The sequence below is a fragment of the Bombina bombina genome, chromosome 5, assembly GCF_027579735.1.
Source record: "Bombina bombina isolate aBomBom1 chromosome 5, aBomBom1.pri, whole genome shotgun sequence".
In the NCBI taxonomy this organism is placed as follows: Eukaryota; Metazoa; Chordata; class Amphibia; order Anura; family Bombinatoridae; genus Bombina; species Bombina bombina.
Window position 1 is genome coordinate 129,605,579 of NC_069503.1, and position 23,997 is coordinate 129,629,575.

The 23,997-nt window shown below is 39.2% G+C and overlaps 1 protein-coding gene across 1 annotated transcript in view; it reads left to right on the forward strand.

The window, feature by feature from the left end:
* LOC128660076 (zinc finger protein 25-like) overlaps positions 1–20,686 on the forward strand; it is a 128,141-nt gene extending 107,455 nt beyond the window's left edge. Inside the window, exon 4 of the mRNA XM_053713688.1 lies at positions 17,130–20,686. Coding sequence (XP_053569663.1) covers positions 17,130–18,679 — 1,550 coding nt within the window. The 3' untranslated portion in view covers positions 18,680–20,686. The remainder of the gene's footprint in view (positions 1–17,129) is intronic.
* The last annotated feature ends 3,311 nt before the right edge of the window (positions 20,687–23,997 follow it).

Sequence of the window (23,997 nt, forward strand, 5' to 3'; positions counted from 1 at the left end):
TGTTAGGTGGAGTTCCAATTTGGATGAGTTTATCATATTTAAATAAGGGCTTAACTCTCCAAGTAAACACACTACGATTATGGCTTGACTGCCAAAATGCGTCAGTGGGTTAACAGGGATTCACCTATGACTCTTCCTAATCCCTTTCTGCACTCTGTTGATGGAATTTTTTTGTTTCAAAGGCTTTATTAGAAACAAAAGGTATAGCAAACAATATAGGTTACAGATTCAGCCATATGTATATAAAGTACATTTTGATAACATCTTATGATGTTAAAAAGAAAGGTTCAGTCAGGTCCATACTCAAGCCACTCCTGAAATGTTTATAATATATAGTCCAAGAGGGCATTATGCCCTATTAGAAAGTGGAGGCTGAGTTCAGTTTGGTATGGAAATTAAAGGGACATAATACTCATATGCTAAATCACTTGAAACTGATGCAGTATAACTGTAAAAAGCTGACAGGAAAATATCACCTGAGCATCTCTATGTAAAAAAAGGAAGATATTTTACCTCACAATCTCCTCAGCTCAGCAGAGTAAGTTCTGTGTAAAAAAGTTATACTCAGCTGCTCTCAGCTGCTCCCAGCTGCAGGTAAAAAAAAAAAAAAATGAAATGAACAGCAGCCAATCAGCATCAGCAGTGCTGAGGTCATGAACTCTTTTACTGTGATCTCATGAGATTTCACTTAACTCTCATGAGATTTCATTGTTACACTGAATAGGGAAATAACATGAGAGTGCACGAGGCTCATCCTTTCAGCTGTCCCGGGACAGACATACTAATATGCTACTTAGAAATCCTTTACAATGGGATGTGGCTACTGAGGAACTTTTGAGGTCAAATATCTTTCTTTTTTACATAGAGATATTCAGGGGATATTTTCTAGTCCGCTTTTTACAGCTATGCTGTATCACTTTCAAGTGTTTAAACATTTGGGTATTATGGCCCTTTAATAGAGGAGTAGGGGAAGTGAAATATCCGATGAGTTTACAACAACATCATTTGCATATAGAAAATTAAAACAAAACACTTGGGTTGTAGTCTGCTGAGTTGTAGTAGTGTGAGTTATGGGGTAACCTCTACTGGTAAGTGTCTTACTGTTCTATATTTCCCTTATCGTCTTAGTGCCTAGTGTGTCCATGTCACCCCAAGTCCCAAACCGATTAATTTTGAATTGTTACTGAGGGCATAACCTACCCAGATGACTGAGCATTACCGTCTGCCCATGTTGCCAGCATGATTTCATGAGTATCTAGTGTGCCTTGTGTCATATGGTGATATCTTTCAAGATGAATTAGTGTGGAAACCTGTTGCTTCCATTCACCTAACGTTGGGGTGGTCTGAGATTTCAAGTGCTTGGGTACCAGCATTTTGGTGATATTCAGCATAACAATTAGTAGTGCTTTATGTGCCTTATTCTCCAATTTAGGCAAGGATAGATATAAAAGTGTACTGGGGTCATTGGACAAGGTATATCCTTTCGTGTCCTTTATGTGTTTGAGAATCTCTGTCCAATATGTGTCAAGTCTGGGACAATCCCACCAGATGTGTGTCCCCTCCCCTCTGCACTCCCTCCAGCACTTCCGCAAAACCGACTTGTTTATGCGCTGCAATCTATTGAGTGTGAGGTACTATCTGGAGAGGAACTTGTAATTGGATTCTTGCACCCTAGCTGATATTGATGAATGTTTTGTGTACTGAAAGACTTTTTGCCAGTCTTGGAATGTGATGTCAGTTTGTTATTCCCTGTCCCACGCCTTGACATAGGAGGGAAGAGCATGTGTATCTTCGAGTAGGAGGAATTTGTAAAGCTTTAAAGTTGCGTGTCTCGTGGGGGAGTCTTGCGAACAAAGAGTCTCAAAAGGAGTCTGTGTTGGTGTGTGTAAAGAAAATGACTTAGTTGGGTATGTGAAAACCAGGTCATGGGGATGTTAGGTGTGTCTTCTCGAATCCTATCAAGATCCTTAAGTTTGTGTCCCTCAGTGCGGAAAACACTCTATCTTTGATGCAGGCTTGGTGATCTAATCTAGTTTCTTTAAAATCCCATGGTAGCACGGGGTTACTACAAATGGGGGTAAGTGGGGATATTGTGGTAGATATGTTTGTTGAGGTGTGTATGATTTTGTCCCATGTAAGGAAAACGTCAGAGAATAGAGGGTATGCCGACATGGTCTTTGGCCTGTGCTTTGTGAGTAGCCAAGCAGTCATACCCATATTATTTGTGTTCAATATGTCAGTCTAGTTGGACCCATTCTTTGTTGGGGTCGTTGTGGCACCAGTCCAATAATTTATTTAGTGTAATTGCTTGTTTGTACGCTGTGATATAAGGAACTCCCAGCCCTCCCCTGCCTTTGGGGAGATATAGAGATCGCTTAGCTACTATAGGTTTGACACTCCTCCAGATGTGTTGATCTATGAGGGTTTGAATTCTATCTAGATAGCCTGTCGGGAGTGGCATGGGTGTCGTCTGTAAGAGATAAAGTAACTTGGGCAGGATGTTCATTTTCACCACATTAATTCTTCCCAACCAGGAGATTGATTTGTTTCTCCAGCTGGAGAAGTCTGCAGTTAAGCTGTTTTCTAATTTTTTTGTAGTTGGCCTGAAAAATCACCTGGGGGTCTGGGGAAAGATAAATCCCCAGATATTTCGTCTTTGATTGTTGCCTTTTCAGAGGGCAATTTTGTAGTATTCTGGGTAGAGAATCTGGGTTATATGTAATATTTAGCATTTCCGATTTATTAAGATTAAGGTGGAAATTCGACACTTTTTGCTGTAGTCTGCAAATGTCTGCAGTATTTTGGGTAGGGATGTGTCTGTGAGTAAAATGTCATCCGCATAAAGAGCAAGTTTGTGTTTGCGTGTCTTAGTGTGGATACCTTTTATTTGGTCATCAGATCTTTTGAGCTAATGCTTTAATGGTGATAGCAAACAATATGGGCGAGAGTGGGCAGCCTTGCCTCATCCCATTCTGTATGTGAAATTTATCAGAGAGCAGGCCATTTACCTTGACCTGTGCGATTGGTTTGCTATACAGAGAAAAAATTTGGGCTATGAATTTATCACTAAATTTCATTTTAGCCAGGGTCACCCTCAGGAACCGCCAATGGACCCTGTCAAAAGCCTTTTTGGCGTTAGTTTATACAAGTACCAATGGGATATTATGTATTTGACCGTGTGATGTCAGCTGTAGTATTTTTAATGTGTTATCTCGCGCCTCTCTCCCAGGCACAAAGCCTACCTGGTTGGGGTGTATCAGTGTGGGAAGGAGCTTATTTATTCTTGTGGCTAGTATTTTTGTGTATATCTTTATATCCGAATTTAGCAAAGAGATGGGGCGGAAGTTCTCAGGTCTGTACCCTGTTTGGTGGAGAACAGTTATATACACCTTCAACATTTGGTCTGTAAAGCCTCCTTCTTTCAGGACTGAGTTGAAGACAGATGTGAGGGTTGTAACAGGTGATGCAATATTTAATACTTAGACTGTCATGGCCTGGACTCCTCCCATTGGGCATATTTTTGATAGCTAATTTGGTTTCCACAATAGAGATTGGTGTTTCCAAAGACTCCAAGTCCACTGTGGAAAGTGTAGGGAGGTGGAGGTCAAGTAGGAATTTGTCTATATCATATTGTGTACAGTCATTGTCTAGATTGTATAGTTTCTCATAGTATAGTCTGAATGTCTCAGCAATACTTTTGCTGTCTTTGTGTAAGTATCCCTCCTGATCCTGAATGGAGTGTACATGTTCGCTCAGCTGTTTACGTTTGATGGCCTTCGCTAATGACGAGCCTGCTTTTTCATTTGTGTCAAAATATCTGTTTCAACAAGGCAGTTTTACGTTGGTACATTTTTGTTAGATGATTTTTAAGATCTGTTCTAGCTTGTGTGAGGGATCCTAGTATCAGAGTGGAGGAAGGATTTTTTTTTGTGTTCCGATTCCCAGTGTCTGATTTGGGCTAATGTGGAGTTTAAAAATTGTCTGTTGTCCCTGGTTTCCCTAGATTTGTGCTTGATAAAGACCCCCCTCCCACGCACTTGTGGGCTTCCCATAGTGTGGCTGAGGAGATGCTGTCATCAGTGTTTTCTCGGAAGTAGTGACCCAGTGCAGTGTTCATTTCTAACTTAATTAAGGGGTTGTCTAAGATGGATTCATCCAGCTTCCAGATGAAAGGTAGTGTGGGTGGTGTTGGCCATTCTATTTTACATTGTACCAGAGCGTGATCCGACCAAGTTGTTGGTAGTATAGAAGAGTTTTCTATCATGGATAGGCCTATTTGATCACTCAGAAGATAATCAATCCTGGAGTATGTGCAGTGTGGGTGTGAGTAGAAAGTATAGTCACGTGTGGATGGGTTAGTGGTTCTCCATATATCATGTAATTTTAATTGTTGTAGATGTGTAGTTACTGCCTTAATTGTTCGTTTCCGGATATTGGACCTGCCTGTAGATGTGTCCATTGTGGGGTCTAAAGGAATATTAAAGTCCCCTCCCAGAAACAGCGTGCCTTTCGAGTGTTTAAGTAGCAATTGGGATCTTTGTTTAAAAAGTATATGTTTTCCCGTGTTCGGTAGATATATATTTGCTAATGTCACTGGGCTATCGAACAAGAGGCCTGAGACTATTATGTGCCTGCCGTTTGTGTCTTTTTCTATGTGTTTAGGCTGGAATTTTATTGAGTTGCGTAGCAATACTCCCACCCCATCTTTTTCATCTCGTCCTGAGGCCAAAAAGTCTGTTCTATATTGATTGTTAATAAATTTTGGTTCTTTCCCTTTCTGGGAATGTGTCTCTTGTATGAAAATTAGGTCCCCCGCTGCTTGGTGTAGTTGTCTAAAAGTCACCGATCTCTTTTCAGGGCTACTTAGGCCCTTGGTGTTGATTGAGATCAGTGTAAGGATTCATGCTCTGGGTGCAAGGGTGTTAGCCATTTTATGTCTGTTGAGCTGTTTGGGAGTCTGAGTGTGGCAAGGAGCACGAGGTGACGTTTGTTTATACGTGTGGGTTCTGTCACCTGTAGGGTGCTATAGGGAAAACCCCCAAAGTAGATTTCAAAAATAAATAAATGTGCTGGAGTGAGTGTTTACAAAACTGATGAACAATGCAGAAGATGTGTTTAAGATTATAAACAAAATAGGTTAAAATCTATTATATAACTTCTCTAGAAAAATTCACCGCAAGCAATGAAAAACAAAGAACAGTAACAAGGTGGGTAGTATCCCACATCTCCAATCCCCTGCAAAGTTAGTTATACATCTGTAAGAAAAGGAAACATACGACCTGTAGCTTCTTAGGGTTAATGATAGTCCCAGAAAGAAGGTGATTGTAGCTTAATTATCTCCAATGTTGGAGTCCATACTATTGCAAGCAGCAGACAACTGAGGGATGGTAATTGCTCTTTGAATTTCTTCTGGTTGAAGGCAGTCACTGGTTGTGGATGCATGTGGTTCAGATGAGTTTCTTGATTGTAGTTCTGGGGGCTTAATGGTGATCCGCAGAGCCTCGCAGAAGCGTGGGAGATCCTCCTTAATTTTGAAAACAGCAGTTGTGTCCCCTCTGGTGGCAATGATACTCACTGGGAATCCCCATCTATACTGGATGTTATGATCTCGCAGAGTTGAAGTGATATAACTTAGGTCTCTTCTTTTCTGTAAGGTGGTGGGGCTCAGGTCTGCAAAGATCTAGATTCTATTTCCGGCATGTGTAAAATCTTTCTTCTGCCTGACGTGCTTTAGGATTTCTTCTTTATCCTTAATGGTTTTATCTTGGATGGTTTCATCTTGCTTGTATGCCAAGCGAGAGATGTGTTGGATATCATTATAGGTGGTATTGTGATTTTCTTCCAAGTTTGTGACCCATTGCGTCACTCTTGAGATGTCCCTTTTCAGCTCACCATACCAGTTCTTCACCTCTGACAACATTTCTTTCTCTTGCAAGATGTATCGAGTCCACAGATTCATCCATACTTGTGGGATATTCTCCTTCCTAACAGGAAGTGGCAAAGAGAGCACCCACAGCAGAGCTGTCTATATAGCTCCTCCCTTAGCTCCACCCCCAGTCATTCTCTTTGCCTGCTAACTGCTAGGAAGGGTAAAGTGAGTGTGGTGACAAAAATGTTAGTTTTTATTTTCTCAAGCAAAAGTTTGTTATTTTAAATGGTACTGGTGTGTACTATTCACTCTCTGGCAGAAAAGGGATGAAGATTTCTGCAAGCAGGATGATGATCTTAGCACTTTGTAACTAAGATCCACTGCTGTTCCCACAGGCTGAGGAGTACAGGAAAACTTCAGTTGTGGGAACGGTTTGCATGCTAAGCTGCATTGAGGTATGTTCAGTCAATTTTTTTCTAGACAGGCTGTGATAATTCTAGAAAAGGCTGACAATATCCCCATGAGGGAAGGGTAAGCTGTATTCAGACACTTAATAGAGAATCCCAGCTGCCATAAAGGGCTCATTTGTTACTGGTGGCACTTATGGGAAAAACGTTTTTTTATTGAAAACATTTTTTTTGAGGGACTTTAAGGGGTCATTGTGGCTTATTTAAGGGTTATTAACCCACATGGCTAGTTTAGAAACACTTTGGTGTGTTTCTTTTAGGCCCCACTAACATCGAGTGAGGTGGGAGGGGCCAATTTTCGCGCCTCAGTTGCGCAGTTTCTTTTACTCTGGAGAAGCAGCTGGATGTCTTCAGAGGGTCCTGCTGTGTTTGAGGGCCTAAAAGAAGTTTTTTCCCCACAAATCTATCCTAAAGGGCAGGTAGGCGCCACAGCAGAGCTGTGGCAAGGGGCTGAACGTTTTTATACCGGTTTCTGACGTTTTGTCAATCCGGTTTTTACATTAAGGGGTTAATAGTTTATTTGGCTGGCTGTGCAAACTTACTAAGGCTTTATGATTCTACTGTAAAAATTTTGTAAAGTTTACTGCTTTTTTACACTGTTTTGCAGAGTTTGTGCATCTTTTTTTCTCTTAAAGGCACAGTACCGTTTTTTTCTAAGTATTATTTACTTTGAATAAAGTGTTTTCCAAGCTTGCTTGTTTCATTACTAGCCTGTTTAACATGTCTGACACCAAGGAAAATACTTGTTCAATGTGTTTAGAATCCATTGTGGAACCCCCTCTTAGAATGCGTCCCACTTGCACTGATATGTCTATAAATTGTAAAGAGCATATTATAGCACTTAAAAATATAGCAATAGATGATTCTCAGACAGAAGGAATTGCGGGTTTGCCATCTAGCTCTCCCCAAGTGTCACAACCAGTAACGCCCACACAAGTGATGCCAAGTACCTCTAGTGCGTCGACTTAATTTACTTTACAAGACATGGCCACAGTTATGAATACAACCCTCACAGCAGTTTTATCTAAACTGCCTGGTTTACAAGGAAAGCGTGACAGCTCTGGGTTAAGAACAACTGCTGAGCCTTCTGACGCTTTAGTAGCCGTATCCGATATACCCTCACAATGTTCTGAAGTAGGGGTAAGGGATTTGCTATCTGAGGGAGAGATTTCTGATTCAGGAAAGACGCTCCCTCAGACAGATTCTGATATGACGGCCTTTAAAAGCTTGAACACCTCCGCTTGTTGCTCAGGGAAGTATTAGCGACTCTGGATGATTGTGCCCCTATAGTGGTCCCAGAGAAATTGTGTAAAATGGACAAATACTTAGAGGTTCCTGTTTACACTGATGTTTTTCCAGTCCCTAAGAGGATTGTGAATATTGTTACTAAGGAGTGGGATAGACCAGGTATACCGTTCGCCCCCCTCCTGTTTTTAAGAAAATGTTTCCCATATCTGACACCATGCGGGACTCGTGGCAGACAGTTCCTAAGGTGGAGGGAGCTGTTTCTACTCTCGCTAAGCATACAACTATACCTATCGAAGACAGTTGTGCTTTCAAACATCCTATGGATAAAAAATTAGAGGGTCTCCTAAAGAAAATGTTTGTTCATCAAGGTTTTCTTCTCCAACCTATTGCGTGCATTGTTCCTGTAACTACTGCAGCTGCTTTCTGGTTCGAGGCTTTAGAAGAGGCTCTTCAGATGGAGACTCCATTAGAGGATATTATGGATAGAATTAAGGCCCTTAAGTTGGCTAATTCTTTCATTACAGATGTCGCTTTCCAACTAGCTAAATTAGCAGCAAAGAATTCAGGTTTTGCCATTTTTAGCACGCAGGGCGTTATGGCTTAAGTCCTGGTCTGCTGATGTGTCATCAAAATCTAAACTTTTGAACATTCCTTGCAAAGGAAAGACCCTTTTCGGGCCTGAACTGAAAGAGATTATTTCAGACATCACTGGAGGGAAAGGCCACGCCCTCCCTCAGGATAAAACAAATAAAATGAGGACCAAACAAAATAATTTTCGTTCCTTTCGGAACTTCAAGGGTGGTCCCGCTTCAGCTTCCCCTGCTACAAAGCAAGAGGGGAATTTTGCCCAATCCAAGTCAGTCTGGAGACCTAACCAGGCTTGGAACAAGGGTAAACAGGCCAAGAAGCCTGCTACTGCCTCCAAGACAGCATGAAGGGATAGCCCCCGATCCGGGACCGGATCTAGTAGGGGGCAGACTCTCTCTCTTTGCTCAGGCTTGGGCAAGAGATGTTCACGATTCCTGGGCGTTAGAAATTGTGTCCCAGGGATATCTTCTGGACTTCAGACTCCCCCTAAGGGGGAGATTTCACGTTTCTCAATTGTCTGCAAACCAGACAAAGAGAGGCGTTCTTACGCTGTGTAGAAGATGGAGGTAATCGGACTCATGGTAGCGGCAATCGACATAGTTCATTTTGCCCGCCTACACCTCAGACCACTGCAACTGTGCATGCTCAAACAGTGGAATGGGGATTATGCAGATTTATCTCCGCAAATACATTTGGATCAGGAGACCAGGCCAGAGTGGATCGTTGTAAAGACAGATGCCAGCCTGCTAGGCTGGGGTGCAGTCTGGAACTCCCTGAAAGCACAAGGCTTATGGTCTCGGGAGGAAACTCTCCTCCCAATAAACATTCTAGAACTGAGAGCGATATTCAATGTGCTACAGGTGTGGCCTCATCTAGCTGCAGCCAAATTCATCAGATTTCAGTCAGACAACATCACGACTGTAGCTTACATCAATCACCAAGGAGGAACACGGAGTCCTCTAGCGATAATGGAAGTAACCAAAATAATCCAATGGCCGGTGACTCACTCTTGCCATCTTTCAACAATCCATATCCCAGGGGTAGAGAACTGGGAGGTGGATTTCCTAAGTCGTCAGACTTTTCATCCGGGGGAGTGGGAGCTCCATCCGGAAGTATTTGCCCAGCTGACTCAGCTATGGGGCACACCAGAATTGGATCTGATGGCGTCCCGTCAGAGCGCCAAGCTTCCTTGTTACGGGTCCAGGTCCCAGGATCCCCAGGCGGTACTGATAGATGCTCTAGCAGTGCCTTGGTCCTTCAATCTGGCCTATGTATTTGCAGCGTTTCCTCTCCTCCCACAGTTGCCAGAATCAAGCAGAAGAGAACTTTGGTGATTCTGATAGCACCTGCGTGGCCACGCAGGACTTGGTATGCAGACCTAGTGGACATGTCATCTGTTCCACCGTGGACTCTGCCAATGAGGCAGGACCTTCTAATCCAAGGTCCATTCAAGCATCCAAATCTAATTTCTCTGCGTCTGACTGCTTGGAGATTTAGTCATTAATACCCTGATTCAAGCTAGAAAGCCTGTCACCAGGAAAATCTATCATAAGATTTGGCATAAATATCTTTATTGGTGTGAATCCAAGGGTTACTCATGGAGTAAGATTAGGATTCCTAGAATATTGTCTTTTCTCCAAGAAGGATTGGAGAAGGGATTATCAGCTAGCTCCTTAAATGGACAGATTTCTGCTTTGTCTATTCTTTTACACAAGCGTCTGGCAGATGTCCCACACGTTCTAGCGTTTAGTCAGGCTTTAGTCAGAATCAAGCCTGTATTCAAGCCTGTTGCTCCGCCATGGAGCCTAATCTTAGTTCTTAAAGTTCTTCAAGGGGTTCCGTTTGAACCTATGCATTCCATAGATATTAAGCTTCTATTTTGGAAAGTTCTGTTTTTAGTAGCTATCTCTTCAGCTCAAAGAGTTTCTGAGTTATCTGCTTTACAGTGTGACTCACCTTATCTTGTTTTCCATGCGGATAAGGTGGTTTTGCGTACCAAACCTGGATTCCTTCCTAAGGTTGTTTCTAATAGGAATATCAATCAGGAAATTGTTGTTCCTTCACTGTGTCCTAATCCTTCTTCAAAGAAGGAACGTTTGTTGCACAATCTTGATGTGGTTCGTGCTTTAAAGTTCTACTTACAAGCAACCAAAGATTTCCGTCAAACATCTTCATTGTTTGCTGTTTATTCTTGTAAGCGGAGAGGCCAAAAGGCTACGGCTACCTCTCTCTTTCTTTTTGGCTGAAAAGCATCATCCGTTTGGCTTATGAGACTGCTGGCCAGCAGCCTCCTGAAAGGATTACTGCTCATTCTACTAGAGCAGTGGCTTCCACATGGGCTTTTAAAAATGAGGCTTCTGTTGAACAGATTTGTAAGGCGGCGACTTGGTCTTCGCTTCATACTTTTTCCAAATTTTACAAATTCGATACTTTTGCTTCTTAGGAGGCTATTTTTGGGAGAAAACCTGTCTTGTCCCTCCCTTCATCCGTGTCCTAAAGCTTTGGTATTGGTATCCCACAAGTATGGATGAATCTGTGGACTCGATACATCTTGCAAGAGAAAACAGAATTTATGCTTACCTGATAAATTTCTTTCTCTTGCGATGTATCGAGTCCATGGCCCGCCCTGTCTTTTTAAGACAGGTAGTATATTTTTATTTAAAAAACTTCAGTCACCTCTGCACCCTATAGTTTCTCCTTTTTCTTCCTAGCCTTCGATCGAATGACTGGGGGGTTGAAGCTATGTGAGGAGCTATATAGACAGCTCTGCTGTGGGTGCTCTCTTTGCCACTTCCTGTTAGGAAGGAGAATATCCCACAAGTATGGATGAATCCGTGGACTCGATACATCGCAAGAGAAAGAAATTTATCAGGTAAGCATAAATTCTGTTTTTACATCCTCCTTAGTGCAGAGTGATTTCAGGTCCTCCTTAGTGAGGTATGCTGGGTTTAAGACTTAGGGCGAGGTGTTTTGGCTGTTTGCCACTTGTGCATTATTGTTGGGTGCCTCAGCGGGTATAGGTCCATTTGCAATGGACACAATTGGCTGTTCCAATCAGCCAATAGAATGCAAGCTCAATACTATTGGCTGATTGGATCAGCCAATAGGATTGAACTTAAATCCTATTGGCTGATTGCATCAGCCAATAGGATTTTTTCTACCTTAATTCCGATTGGCTGATAGAATTCTATCAGCCAATCGGAATTGAAGGGACACCATCTTGGATGACGTCACTTAAAGGTACCTTCATTCAACAAGAAGACATCATCAGAAGAGGATGCTCCACGTCGGATGCCTTGAAGATGCACCCGCGCCGCGGGGGATGGATGAAGATAGAAGATGCTGTCTGGAGGACCACTTCTGCCGGATTCGTTGAGGACTTCGGCCCGGGTGGGTGAAGACTTCTCGCGGTAAGGTGATCTTCAAGGGGTTAGTGTTTATAAGGGGGTATTTGGTGGGTTTTAGAGTAGGGTTGGTTGTGTGGGTGGTGGGTTTTAATGTTGGGGGGGTTTGTAATTTTTTTTTACAGGTAAAAGAGCCGATTACTTTGGTGCTTTTTTTTTATTTTGAGGGGGGCTTTTTTATTTTGTTAGGGGGATTAGATTAGGTGTAATTAGTTTAAAAATCTTGTAATTTGTTTATTATTTTCTGTAATTTAGTGGGGTTTATTTTTTGTACTTTAGATCATTTTATTTAATTGTATTTATTTTAGGGAATTTAATTATAGTATAGTGTTAGGTATAATTGTAATTTAGGTTAGGTTTTATTTTACAGGTATATTTGTATTTATTTTAACCATGAAGTTATTAAATGGTTAATAACTATTTAATAACTATTGTACCTATTTAAAATAAATACAAAGTTGCCTGTAAAATAAATCTAAACCCTAATCTAGCTACAATGTAACTATTAGTTATATTGTAGCTAGCTTAGGGTTTATTTTATAGGTAAGTAATTAGTTTTAAATAGTAATAATTTATTTAATGATAGGAATATTTATTTAGATTTATTTAAATTATATTTAAGTTAGGGGGTGTTAGGGTTGGACTTAGGTTTAGGGGTTAATAAATTTAATATAGTGGCAGCGGTGTAGGGGGTGGCAGATTAGGGGTTAATAAGTATAATGTAGGTGGCGGCGGTGTAGGGGGGCAGATTAGGGGTTAATAACTTTATATAGGTGGCGGCAGTGTGGGGGGCAGATTAAGGATTAATAACTTTATGTAGGTGGCGGCGGTGTCGGGGTGGCAGATTAGAGGATAATTAGTATAATATAGGTGGCGGTGGTGTAGGGGGCGGCAGATTATGGGTTAATAAGAATAATGTAGGTGGCGGTGGTTTAGGGGGTGGCAGATTAGAGGTGTTTAGACTCGGGGTACATGTTAGGGTGTTAGGTGTAAACGTTACCATAGGAATCAGTGGGATATCGGGCAGCAGCGAACATAAGCTTTCGCTGCCTTCAGACTCCCATTGATTCCTATGGCATCCGCCGTCTCCAGGGCAGCGGATTGAAAACCAGGTACGCTGGGCCGCAATAGTGGCGAGCGTACCTGGTAGAAATTTGATAACTAGCAAAAGTAGTCAGATTGTGCTGAATTTGCATTCGGAACATCTGTAATGATGTAAGCATCGATCTGTGTTGGACTGAGTCCGGCGGATAGTATGTTACATTACAAAATTCTACTTTTGCCGGTCTGTAGGGTTTGATAACTAAGGGGAATTAGGCTCGCCACAAATACGCTGCGGAATTTCAGCGTATTTGCGGTTGACGGCTTGATAAATATATGCCATTAAGGGAAAAACAATTTTATAATATACTGTCCCTTTAAGTCTCTCCCTCTTTTGCTGGTTGCTCTTTTGTTTATAGAGGGCTATGATGTTTGCTATTGATTTTACTTTTGTATAAGAATCCTGCCTCTGATGTTACTATAGACACTAATCTACCTGAACACAATTCTTCCAAAGCTAAGTGTGTTATTGTAAATAAGCTGATTTTATTTTTTCAGCTCAATTATGTGGCACTTGTTTTTTTACATGTTGATAATGTTTCTATGAGTACAAATACATCTACTGTTATTTTTTTCTCAGTTTAATATACCTGATATTCCTGCAGATATGAAAAATGTTATTTTTGCAGCCATAAGGCTATAACTGCTTTTCTGTCTTCAATTAAACATAAAGGATCTTTCCAAACTTGTCATAGAGATAATGAATTTTGTACTGATCGAAAGTATACTAAAGTATTCTCTACTGATGAGGGATTCTCCGACTCAGAAATTGACAAACTTTCTTTATTTTACAATTGAACATATTTGTTCTCTTTTAAGGAAGTATTGTTTACTTTAGGTATTAAGGAGTCTTCCAAGGGTGATCTCCAAGATCATATTGGAACAATCTTATGTGTTTCTGATAGCACCAGCATGGCCTCTTGGGTTTTGGTATGCGGACCTTCTCCGAATGTCCAGTTGCCAACCTTGGTCATTTTATATAAGACCAAACCATATGTCTCAAGGCCCAGTTTTCCATCAGGATTTCAGATCTCTGAATTTAAAGGCATGGAAATTAAATGCTTAGTTCTTAAGTCATAGAGGTATTCTATGATACAGACTTGTAAGTCTGTTTCAAGGAAGATTTATCATAGGGTTTGGAAAAATTATATTTTATTGTGTTCCACTCTTGATTACTCTTGGCATTCTTTTGAAATCCTAAGATTTTACAATTTCTTCAGGATAGTTTGGATTAAAGGTTTTGTCTGCAAATACTTTGAAGGCCAAATCTCTGCTCTTTCTGTCTTATTTCATAGAAAGATTGCTAAGCTTCCTAATATTCACTGTTTTGATTTGTATCAAGCCTGTTATTAAATCAATTTCTCCTTCTTGGAGTTTCAATTTGGTCTTTAAGATTTTGCAGGCTCTTCTTTTGAGCCTATGCCTATGCATTCTTTGTTTTTTTAGCTACTTTTTTTAGAAAGTGCTATTTCTTTTGGCTCTCTTCTGCTAGAAGAGTTTACTGATTTGTTTGTGCTCTCCTTATTTGATTTTCCATCAAGATAAGGTGTTTTTGCGGACTTTTTTAATTTGTTGCTTTACGTTGTGAATTCTAACAACATCTATAGGAAGATTATTGTTTCTTTCTTGTCCTAATCCTAAGAATACTTCTAAATGGTCTTTTCATTCTTTGGATGTGGTAAGAGCTTTGAAATATGTTGAGGCTACTATAGATTTCAGAAAGACTTCTAGTCTATTTGATATTTTTTCATTCTATTAGATTAGTCGCCATATCTTGGGTTTTCAAGAATGAAGCTTCCGTTGATTAAATTTGCAAAGCAGTAACTTGGTCTTCTTTGCACTCATTTACTTAATTTTACCATTTTGATGTGTTTGCTTCTTTGGAAGTAGCCTTTGTTAGAAATTCTAATTTGATTCTAGTGTCTATATGAGTTTTTTTTTAATTTTTTAAAGAAAACGTAATTATTTTTTGGGATTTAATTTCTCAGCGGAAATAGCTGTTTTTATTTTATCCCTCCCTCTCTAGTGACTCATGCACTTCCACATCTTGGGTATTATATCCCATACGTCACTAGCTCATGGACTCTTGCCCCTTACATGAAAGAAAACATAATTTATGTAAGAACTTACCTGATAAATTAATTTCTTTCATAGTGGCAAGAGTCAATGAGACACACCTTATTTTTTGTGGTTATGATTTTTTTTTGCATAAAGCACTTGATTTTTCCAGTTCCTCTGTTTAATGCTTTTTACTCCTTGTTTTTTACACCTCACTGCTTGGCTATTCGTTAAACTGAGGTATGAGTGAGGTGGGAGGTGTATTTATAGGCATTTGAGGTTTGGGAAACTTTGCCCCCACCTGGTAGGAATGTATATCCCATACGTCACTAGCTCATGGACTCTTGCCACTATAAAAGAAATGCATTTATTAGGTAACTTCTTACATAAATTATGTTTTTTATTTTAATAGTATTTAAAGATTAAAAAGTTAATATCAATAAAATTACACAATACCTTACAGATGAACCCACACTCTTTTTAAAATAAAATATATTGTATAATTTATTATACCATTTAAATCACTATTAAAACAACTATTAAAAAGGTTCATAAACATGCAATGAAATACACAATTGTATCAAAATCACCAATAAAAAGGGATGTTGAATAGGGAGAGGAGTGGGCAGAAAAAGTATGAAAGTGGTTGGAGATTTTAGGAGGAGAGTGGGTGGGGATTTGCATAAAAGGGGACGGGGTACTAGACAAATTTAAGTTTGACAAGTTATCTAGCTCAATACTTCTTGTATGTTTATATGTATGATGTGTGTGTATTTAAAGTGAGTCTGTATAATTCAGATTAGCTTTAGTTATATGTAAAAGGATATAATGTAATATACTGCGTGTATTTTAAAATGATTAAAGGGACAGTCTACACCAAAATTGTTGTTTAAAAAGATAGATTACGCATTTACTACCCATTCCCCAGCTTTGCACAACTAACATTGTTATATTAATATACTTTATAACATTTAAACCTCTAATTTTCTGCCTGTTTCTAAGCCACTACAGACAGACTCTTATCACATGCTTTTTTTATTAGCTTTTCACAACAGTAGACTGCTAGTTCATGTGGGCTATATAGATAACATTGTGCTCACGCCCATGGGTTGTGGCAGACACTGCACTAATTGGTTAAAATGCAAGTCAATAGATAATAAATATAAAGTCATGTGATCAGGGGGCTGTCAGAAAAGGCTTAGATAAAAGGTAATCAGAGAGGTAAAAAGTGTATTATAGGGACACTGAACCCAAATTTTTTCTTTTGTGATTCAGATAGAGCATGCGATTTTAAGGAACGTTCTATTTTACTCCTATTATCAAATTTTCTTCGTTCTCTTGCTTTCTTTATTTGAAAAAGAAGGCATCTAAGCTATTTTTTTGGTTCAGAACCATGGAAATCACTTTTTTGGTGGTTGAATTTATCCACCAATCAGCAAGAACAACCCAGGTTGTTCACCAAAAATGGGCCGGCATATAAACTTACATTCTTGCATTTCAAAACAGATACCAAGAGAATTTAAGACAATTTGATAATAGGAGTAAATTAGAAAGTTGCTTAAAATTGCATGCTCTATCTGAATCATGAAAGAAAAAATTGGATTCAGTGTCCCTTTAATATAACCATTTTGGTTATGCAAAACTGGGGAATGGGTAATAAAGGGATTATCTTTCTTTTTAAACCATAAACAATTTTGAGTTGACTGTCTCTTTAACATTCATGATGATTTTTTTTTTCTAGTTAAGTGGTTAATTAGGCTTACATTCTTGTAAGTAGTGTCCTTATGTGCTATTTACAATGATGTGTTGCTCTTTACAAAATATATATTTATCAGACCACTTACAATTACATGAACTTTAACTCCTTTCATTTTGATACCAATATATACTATATGTCCTGGCCTTGGAAAATGCACATAATGTGAATAGTACTCCCAGAATAAGCACTGGCTGAGATGCTCTAGAAGCCAACTACAGTGGATATAAATGAATAGGAGTGTGTGTGCCAGCTAAACGTCAGGACAGTATTGCAAGCGAGTGTGGGTATGCACTTGCATTAAATAGTACATGCACTGTGATTGGACACAGAAGTTAGTTCATCACAGTACAGTAAAACACCTTCAGTGCATTGGTGGTCTGGGCTGCAGGGATGAGCAGGCTAGAGAGGACATTTTAAAGGTAATGATAGAAGTATTTATTGGATTGCATGTAAATTTACAAATGTAACAGAGCCCCTTTTACTGATTGTCCACACTTTTTTAAAAAAATGAGTAAATTGGATGCATGGATAGGATTTTATATCTGAAATAGGAAATTAAATGTTTTGTATGGATTGATATATAAAAATAAAGTAAAATGGTTATATGTAACTTTTTGTTGTGATCTTCTTTGTAGATGAAGAATCGAGTAATGTAGAGAAACTTAAGCTGGAACCAGAGCTCCTTTATAACCAGCATGATGATCAGAAACCAAAAGTGAAGAAAAAGATGAAGAGAAATTTACCATATTGTCTGAAATGTGGGAGTAGCAATCACTCTCAATGTAAAGTCTCTTCCCGGAATCCAAACAAACCATTCCGTTGTGTTGACTGTGGGAAATGTTACAGCAAAGAGTGCTTTCTGGTCCTTCACCAAAAGTCTCACTTAAGAGGTGGCGCCTACAAATGCCTATTATGTGAAAAATGCTTCCGGAAATCCATCCACCTACGAAGACATCAGAGAACCCATGAAACAAAGAGCGAATACAAGTGCAAAAAATGCGATAAGCACTTCTGTGATAAAACAGAGTTTATCAAACACAAAAGTGAACATAGGAAAGAAAAGCAATATAAATGTAACAAATGTGAGGAAATCTTCAAAACTAAAAGCGAGGTGATGTTACACCAGTCTCTTCACAAAAGAGGCTATCAGTGCCCTCATTGTGAAGTCAAACTTGGCAACAAGTCTGACTTCATGATCCACCAACGAAGACACATGGGCCAACTGCTCTATGAGTGTAAGGAGTGTGAAAGGGTCTACAATAGGGAGATAAACTATGCTAAACACATGATGACTCATGCAAGTCAACTAACACTAACTACAAGCCAAAACATCTTTGCTTCAAAACCATTCCAGGAAAACCAGAATGCACAGAAACTGGATATGGATTATGAACTTCCACAAATGGTACAGAACAAAACACATCTTCTAAGGCAGAATGATGTGCTTTATGGCAATGAATCAGTAAGTTCCATGAATCAAGCACATCTAGAAATAAAAAACAAATGTGATACTTTAAGACAAGTTGGAATTGATGATGACTGTGGAGTAGATATTTTTAATAATACTCTGAAAATTCAGAGCACAAAATACCCTGCAGAAAAAGATAGAACGAACGATTTTGGAAATTCTCTTTCTTTCTCCAAATCCAAATCAGAACCTTCAAGTTCTGAATTGGAGATCTTTGCATGTAGAAAGTGCAAAAAATGCTTCAGACACAGAAAATCATATTTCCGACACAAAAAGTCGCACCAAATTGCTTTTGTGTGCCATGAGTGTGGCTGTGTCTTCAAGAAGCTCTGGGCAGTATTTCTCCACAGACCCACGCATAAAGGGGTTAAACCGTATAGATGCCATCACTGTGGTAAAGGTTTTAGTTTCAAATCCTTGTTTGTTCTTCACCAGCATACCCATAATACCCAGACATCCGACTTTAGTAATGACTATGTGTATGAATCCTGTGAACCTCTGAACTTGAGCATCAACACTCCATCTCAACCAATCTTCTACAGATGTTTATATTGTGAGCTACAGTTCAAAGAAATTTCCATCTGTAACCTTCACCAACTAACTCATAAGAAGATCTTCTCTAAAATGTATGTAAATGAAAGTAACCAAGTCTGCAGCTTCAAAACTTCTCATCTAGTTCCCAAGTACAACAAAGTAATAAAACGCCCCCTGCAATGACTATGTAATACACATAAGTTATAGGTCTTCTGAGTCAAGAGATGCCATTTTAAAGTAATATTGCTGTTACGGTTTGGTCTACAATTTCCTGAAACTGTATTAGTGTTCTCCGCTCCATATACACTTTTTCTATGAGATACAAACAACTTGTGAAATTACATCTTACTCCCTAGCAAATCTATTTTACCGCATTCACAGAAATAAGGACTTTCTAAGGACTAGATCACTTTCCAGTTGTAAACTTGTAAATATTCTTAAATGGTGGTCTTTGTTGTTACAGCCGGTTAAGATTGTTGTTGTTCCTGTTAAGTTTAGAATCGGAGTGTGATCTAGCCCTTATTTAGTGACATAACATATTACCCATACAAGATATTATCAATGCACTTATTAAGGATATCAAAGTATCCCTTGCTGAGCAATGTCCTTGCAAAGTCCAGGGACTAATCACATTGGTCCCTACAACGTTTGATACATTGTGCAACTAAAATTATATTTCAGCAATCCCAATAGAACACTTCAAAAATTCTATTAACTGTTCTACCTCAGGGACAGTCTTTTATGTATATGACATCTTAAATGTGGGTCCAGCTTTATGTCAATGCCACGTGTTCTTTAAATTCTGATTTCTCCTTTCCTTAAATTGGCATCAGGCACAAATTGTGATTGTTTCATGTAGTACTGATCCATTTGTGCTACGTCCTCTGGCCGCAGCATACTGGCAAGAATAAATCATTAAAGTGATAGTATAAACTGAGAATATTACTCTATGCATTCCACACATATAATTATATATATATATTTCAGTAAATATATTCAATTTCATGATAAAAGATGTTCCTCATTACTGTACAACAGCTCCTTCTACCGTGGTAATTTGTGACGTCTCTGTCCTTTCAGATGACGCAACTGCCCTCAACTCAGTGTCATGTTTCTTTAAAAAAAAAGTACAATTTAAACCACTGCAAATTGAGAATTCCTCTTTAGGTTACGAAATTTCACCCTGTTCCTCTTAACTTTATGTTGAAAACAGTCTCACAATACTCTAGTCTCAAATACAAAATGATAAATGTGAATACACCTATGCGGATACTGTTAAAAGTGAATATCATTTAAACAAAATGTGTAACAAGTAAAATTCTGATACTGTCTGTAAATTGGAAAATATGAATAGACCAATCAGGAGATAAAAAATATTCTCTCTCTGACCTGTTTTGAGCTGCTTTGCCTTCCAATTTGAATTAAATTACAAACTAGCACAAGTTTTGTCCAAGAATAGGCCTCACTAGAGCAGTTTTTCGATTGCAAAGAAGAATGCTTCTGTGTTAGCCAAAGGACATCTTTGATAGCTAAGCGGGAAAACTGCTGCAAGCACAATGGCCAATACGTATTTCAAATGGAAAGGAAAATTGTATTACCTGTTTGTTCCACCTCTCATTGGAAACATGATTGATGTTTGCTAGCTCTTGTTTGCATATCTTTTCTATAAGGAATTCTAAAGTATTCATATTTTCAGTATAGCTTACAGACAAAATAGCTATTTTGAATGTCAAAATAAAGGTAAAAGAGCTATTTGTAAACGGATAATTGGGCAGTGGGAAAAAATGGCCCTTTAATTCAATTTGTTGGACAGTCAGGACCTTAGTATCCTAATAGTTTGCAACTGTTTTCCATCTCAGTTTGCTACTAAAGATATTATCTCATTATTTTTTTGTAAAGTCAATTTTTCTTCTATGAGAAATAAAAACAAAATAACCTGATGTGTCAATATGTAGTCATTTATATACACAGGATATCTGACTACTTCCAGCTTATATTTTTGAAATTATAAAACTTCTATCTGTTCCCAATGTTTACTGTATTTTTTCATGGTTTAATACTCTAATAACATGAAAAGTATTTGTTGTCTTATAGTTGATACATTCATTTCAATGGAAGGTTAAGTAATACACGAATATGCAACTTGAAAACTGTTTAAATATTTTGTATGATTAAAATGATTTAGACGCATGCTGGCGTTTCAAGGACTTTTGATTGGTTTTTATAGCAATGCAAAATGCAAGACCACCTCTTTGGTTAAATAACACTCACCTTAAGGCAGGGGTTTCCAAACTTGGCTCTCCAGAGGTTTTGGAACTACATTTCCCATGATGCTCAGCTAGATAAAATGCTGGCTGAGCATCATGGAAAATGTAGTTCCAAAACCTCTGAAGGACCAAGTTTGGAAACCCCTGCCTTAAGGGATTATAAGTTCTGGAAACCTTTTTGGTTATGTTCTAGGACCACATAGGATACAAATATAATTGATTGTCTTAATTTCTTTACAGGTACCCAGTAACATTTCAGGGCTTTGATTACAAGACTTGTGTAGGATAAGGACACAATTAAGTCTCAACTGGTGTTCTTTTTACTATAATTAAAGGGGCATGAAACCCAACCTTTTTCTGTCATGGTTTAGGTAGAACATTCAATTTTAAACAGCTTTCCAGTTTACTTCTATTATCAAATTAGTTTAATTCTCTTGGTATCATTTGTTGAAGGAGCAGCAATGCACTACTGGTTTCTAAGTGAACACATTGGGCGACCCAGTGACAATCTATGTGTGTGTGTGTGTGTATATCTAGGTTCTTTGCTGCTCCTGAACTTACCTTTCAGCAAAGGATAACAAGAGAAGGAAGCAAATTAAAAAGAATTAAATTGGAAAGTTGTATACAATTGTATGCTCTGTCTAAATCATGAATGTCTAATTGTGACTTTACTGTCCCTTTAAAGGGATATTCCAGCCACATGGGTGCATTTCGGTATTGAACAGAAGCATTTTTGTAATAGACATGTATTAGCTAAAATGCTTCTAATAAAAGCTATAGCTGTTTCAAAAGTGTATTTAAGTATGCACTGTGCACCAGCATTTTAAACACAGCACTTGCTCAGAGAGCCTAAGGTGCTTGTACCATCTGGTAATGACTCAATTTGTTAATTGGTAACATGGCACAAGCCCCACTGATGATCTGAGCAGCTACATTATTTAAAATGTGGGTGCAGTGACAATATCTAGCTATGCTTCACGTGCACGTGCAGAGAAAAATGTTAACGCTAAAACAGTAATAACTTTTACTAGAAGCATTTTTGCCAGTACATGTATATTGCAAATATGTTTCCATTCAAAGATGTAATTTATGTGCATTTATATTTTGACTGGAATGTCCCTTTAAGTAGAATTTTCTATGTACTGCCTTGCTCCCAGTTCAGACAGAGTGTGTCTCTCTGCATTGATGACTCTGCAAGTCTATTTCTGCACTTCCCCATTCATGGGGCATGCAGAAATAGTGCAATCTCGCCACTGATAGCGAGACTGCGGTAAAGAGAGGCCCAGGATAGCCTTATGGGCTTAACGACATTAGTGTTTAAAATTACATGCTCTAATTCATGAAAGAAAATTTGGGGTTTCATGTCCAGTAAGAGTATTTGTTTGATTGTGTATTTACCTTGAGAAAGAAGCCATGGGTAATTTTGTGTATTGATACCATGTAATTGAAGCTACAATATCAGCAATAACAATTCATAAAATTAGCAGCAAGTTTGAGTTGAGATTCTATCTCTCATGCACTCCCTATTGTCTGCGAGTGTATGGTGCAAAAACTAAATAACTTATTGTGTGCTACCACCCAGCCTGTCACACACGTAACACTTCCAAAAGTTTATGGGTGTCTATCACCGCAGTCCCCTCCAACTCTGAAGGCAGCTACTATATGGCATAGGAGAGTAGGAAAACCTCTACAAACTGCTGTAGCAATGGCTCTGTAAGGAACTTACCTGATCCTCCGATCCCGGCAAATGCTGAGAATAGATGTTTTTCATCTTGGCGTTCCATGTGGAGGGACACAGAGTCTCTAGTCTTTGTACCTCTGCTGTGGCTTCTCTAGGCACACGCTGCCTAGATTTAAAGGGGCCATGTCCTAATTTCAGGAACTGAAACCTGGCATACTTACCTGATGCCTGTGTATGCTCACCTTGTTCCAGAGACCAAGCATACTTACCTGATGCCTGTGTATGCTCACCTTGCTCCTGAGACCAAGCATACTTACCTGATGCCTGTGTATGCTCACCTTGCTCCTGAGACCAAGCATACTTACCTGATGCCTGTGTATGCTCACCTTGTTCCAGAGACCAAGCATACTTACCTGATGCCTGTGTATGCTCACCTTGCTCCTGAGACCAAGCATACTTACCTGATGCCTGTGTATGCTCACCTTGCTCCTGAGACCAAGCATACTTACCTGATGCCTGTGTATGCTCACCTTGTTCCTGAGACCAAGCATACTTACCTGATGCCTGTGTATGCTTACCTTGCTCCTGAGACCAAGCATACGTACCTGATGCCTGTGTATGCTCACCTTGCTCCTGAGACCAAGCATACTTACCTGATGCCTGTGTATGCTCACCTTGCTCCTGAGACCAAGCATACTTACCTGATGCCTGTGTATGTTCACCTTGCTCCTGAGACCAAGCATACTTACCTGATGCCTGTGTATGCTCACTTTGCTCTCGAGACCAAGCATACTTACCTGATGCCTGTGTATGCTCACCTTGCTCTCGAGACCAAGCATACTTACCTGATGCCTGTGTATGCTCACCTTGCTCTCGAGACCAAGCATACTTACCTGATGCCTGTGTATGCTCACCTTGCTCTCGAGACCAAGCATACTTACCTGATGCCTGTGTATGCTCACCTTGCTCTTGAGACCAAGCATTCTTACTTAGTACATGTTAATGATTCTAGCTTTGTTTGTTTTTCTTTAACCTCAATATTGGTATTAAATGTTGTAAATATGAGCCTGATCAGTACAGCCAATATTAGAACTAACCAAATGGGGTTAACTAAACAGATGATACAATTAATTAACCTGCCACCTATTGACTGATTGATCTACCTCTCTCCAATATAAGCTAGCATTTGATGTTAGTCAGGACCTCTGAGGAAGTGTGCCTTGTGGTACAGGAAATGCGTCAGATCTTTTGGGTATGACTTATTATTGGAAGATATGTACTGTATATACTTTGTATACAATACATTTAGACTTTTAATAGCAACAAGGAAAAGTCTGCACCTCTTTTCTCTTATTTGATTTATAATACTTAGTCCTTGGATTCACTCACCTGACTCCTGAAAGCCATGCAGACTAACCTGATACCTGTGTATGCTTCTCTTGCTCCTGAGACCAAGCATACTTTCCTTGTACCTGTGCATGCTTACCCTGTTCCAGAGACCAAGCATACTTACCTGATACCCTGTGTATGCTCACCAGCTTCCTGAAAGCCAA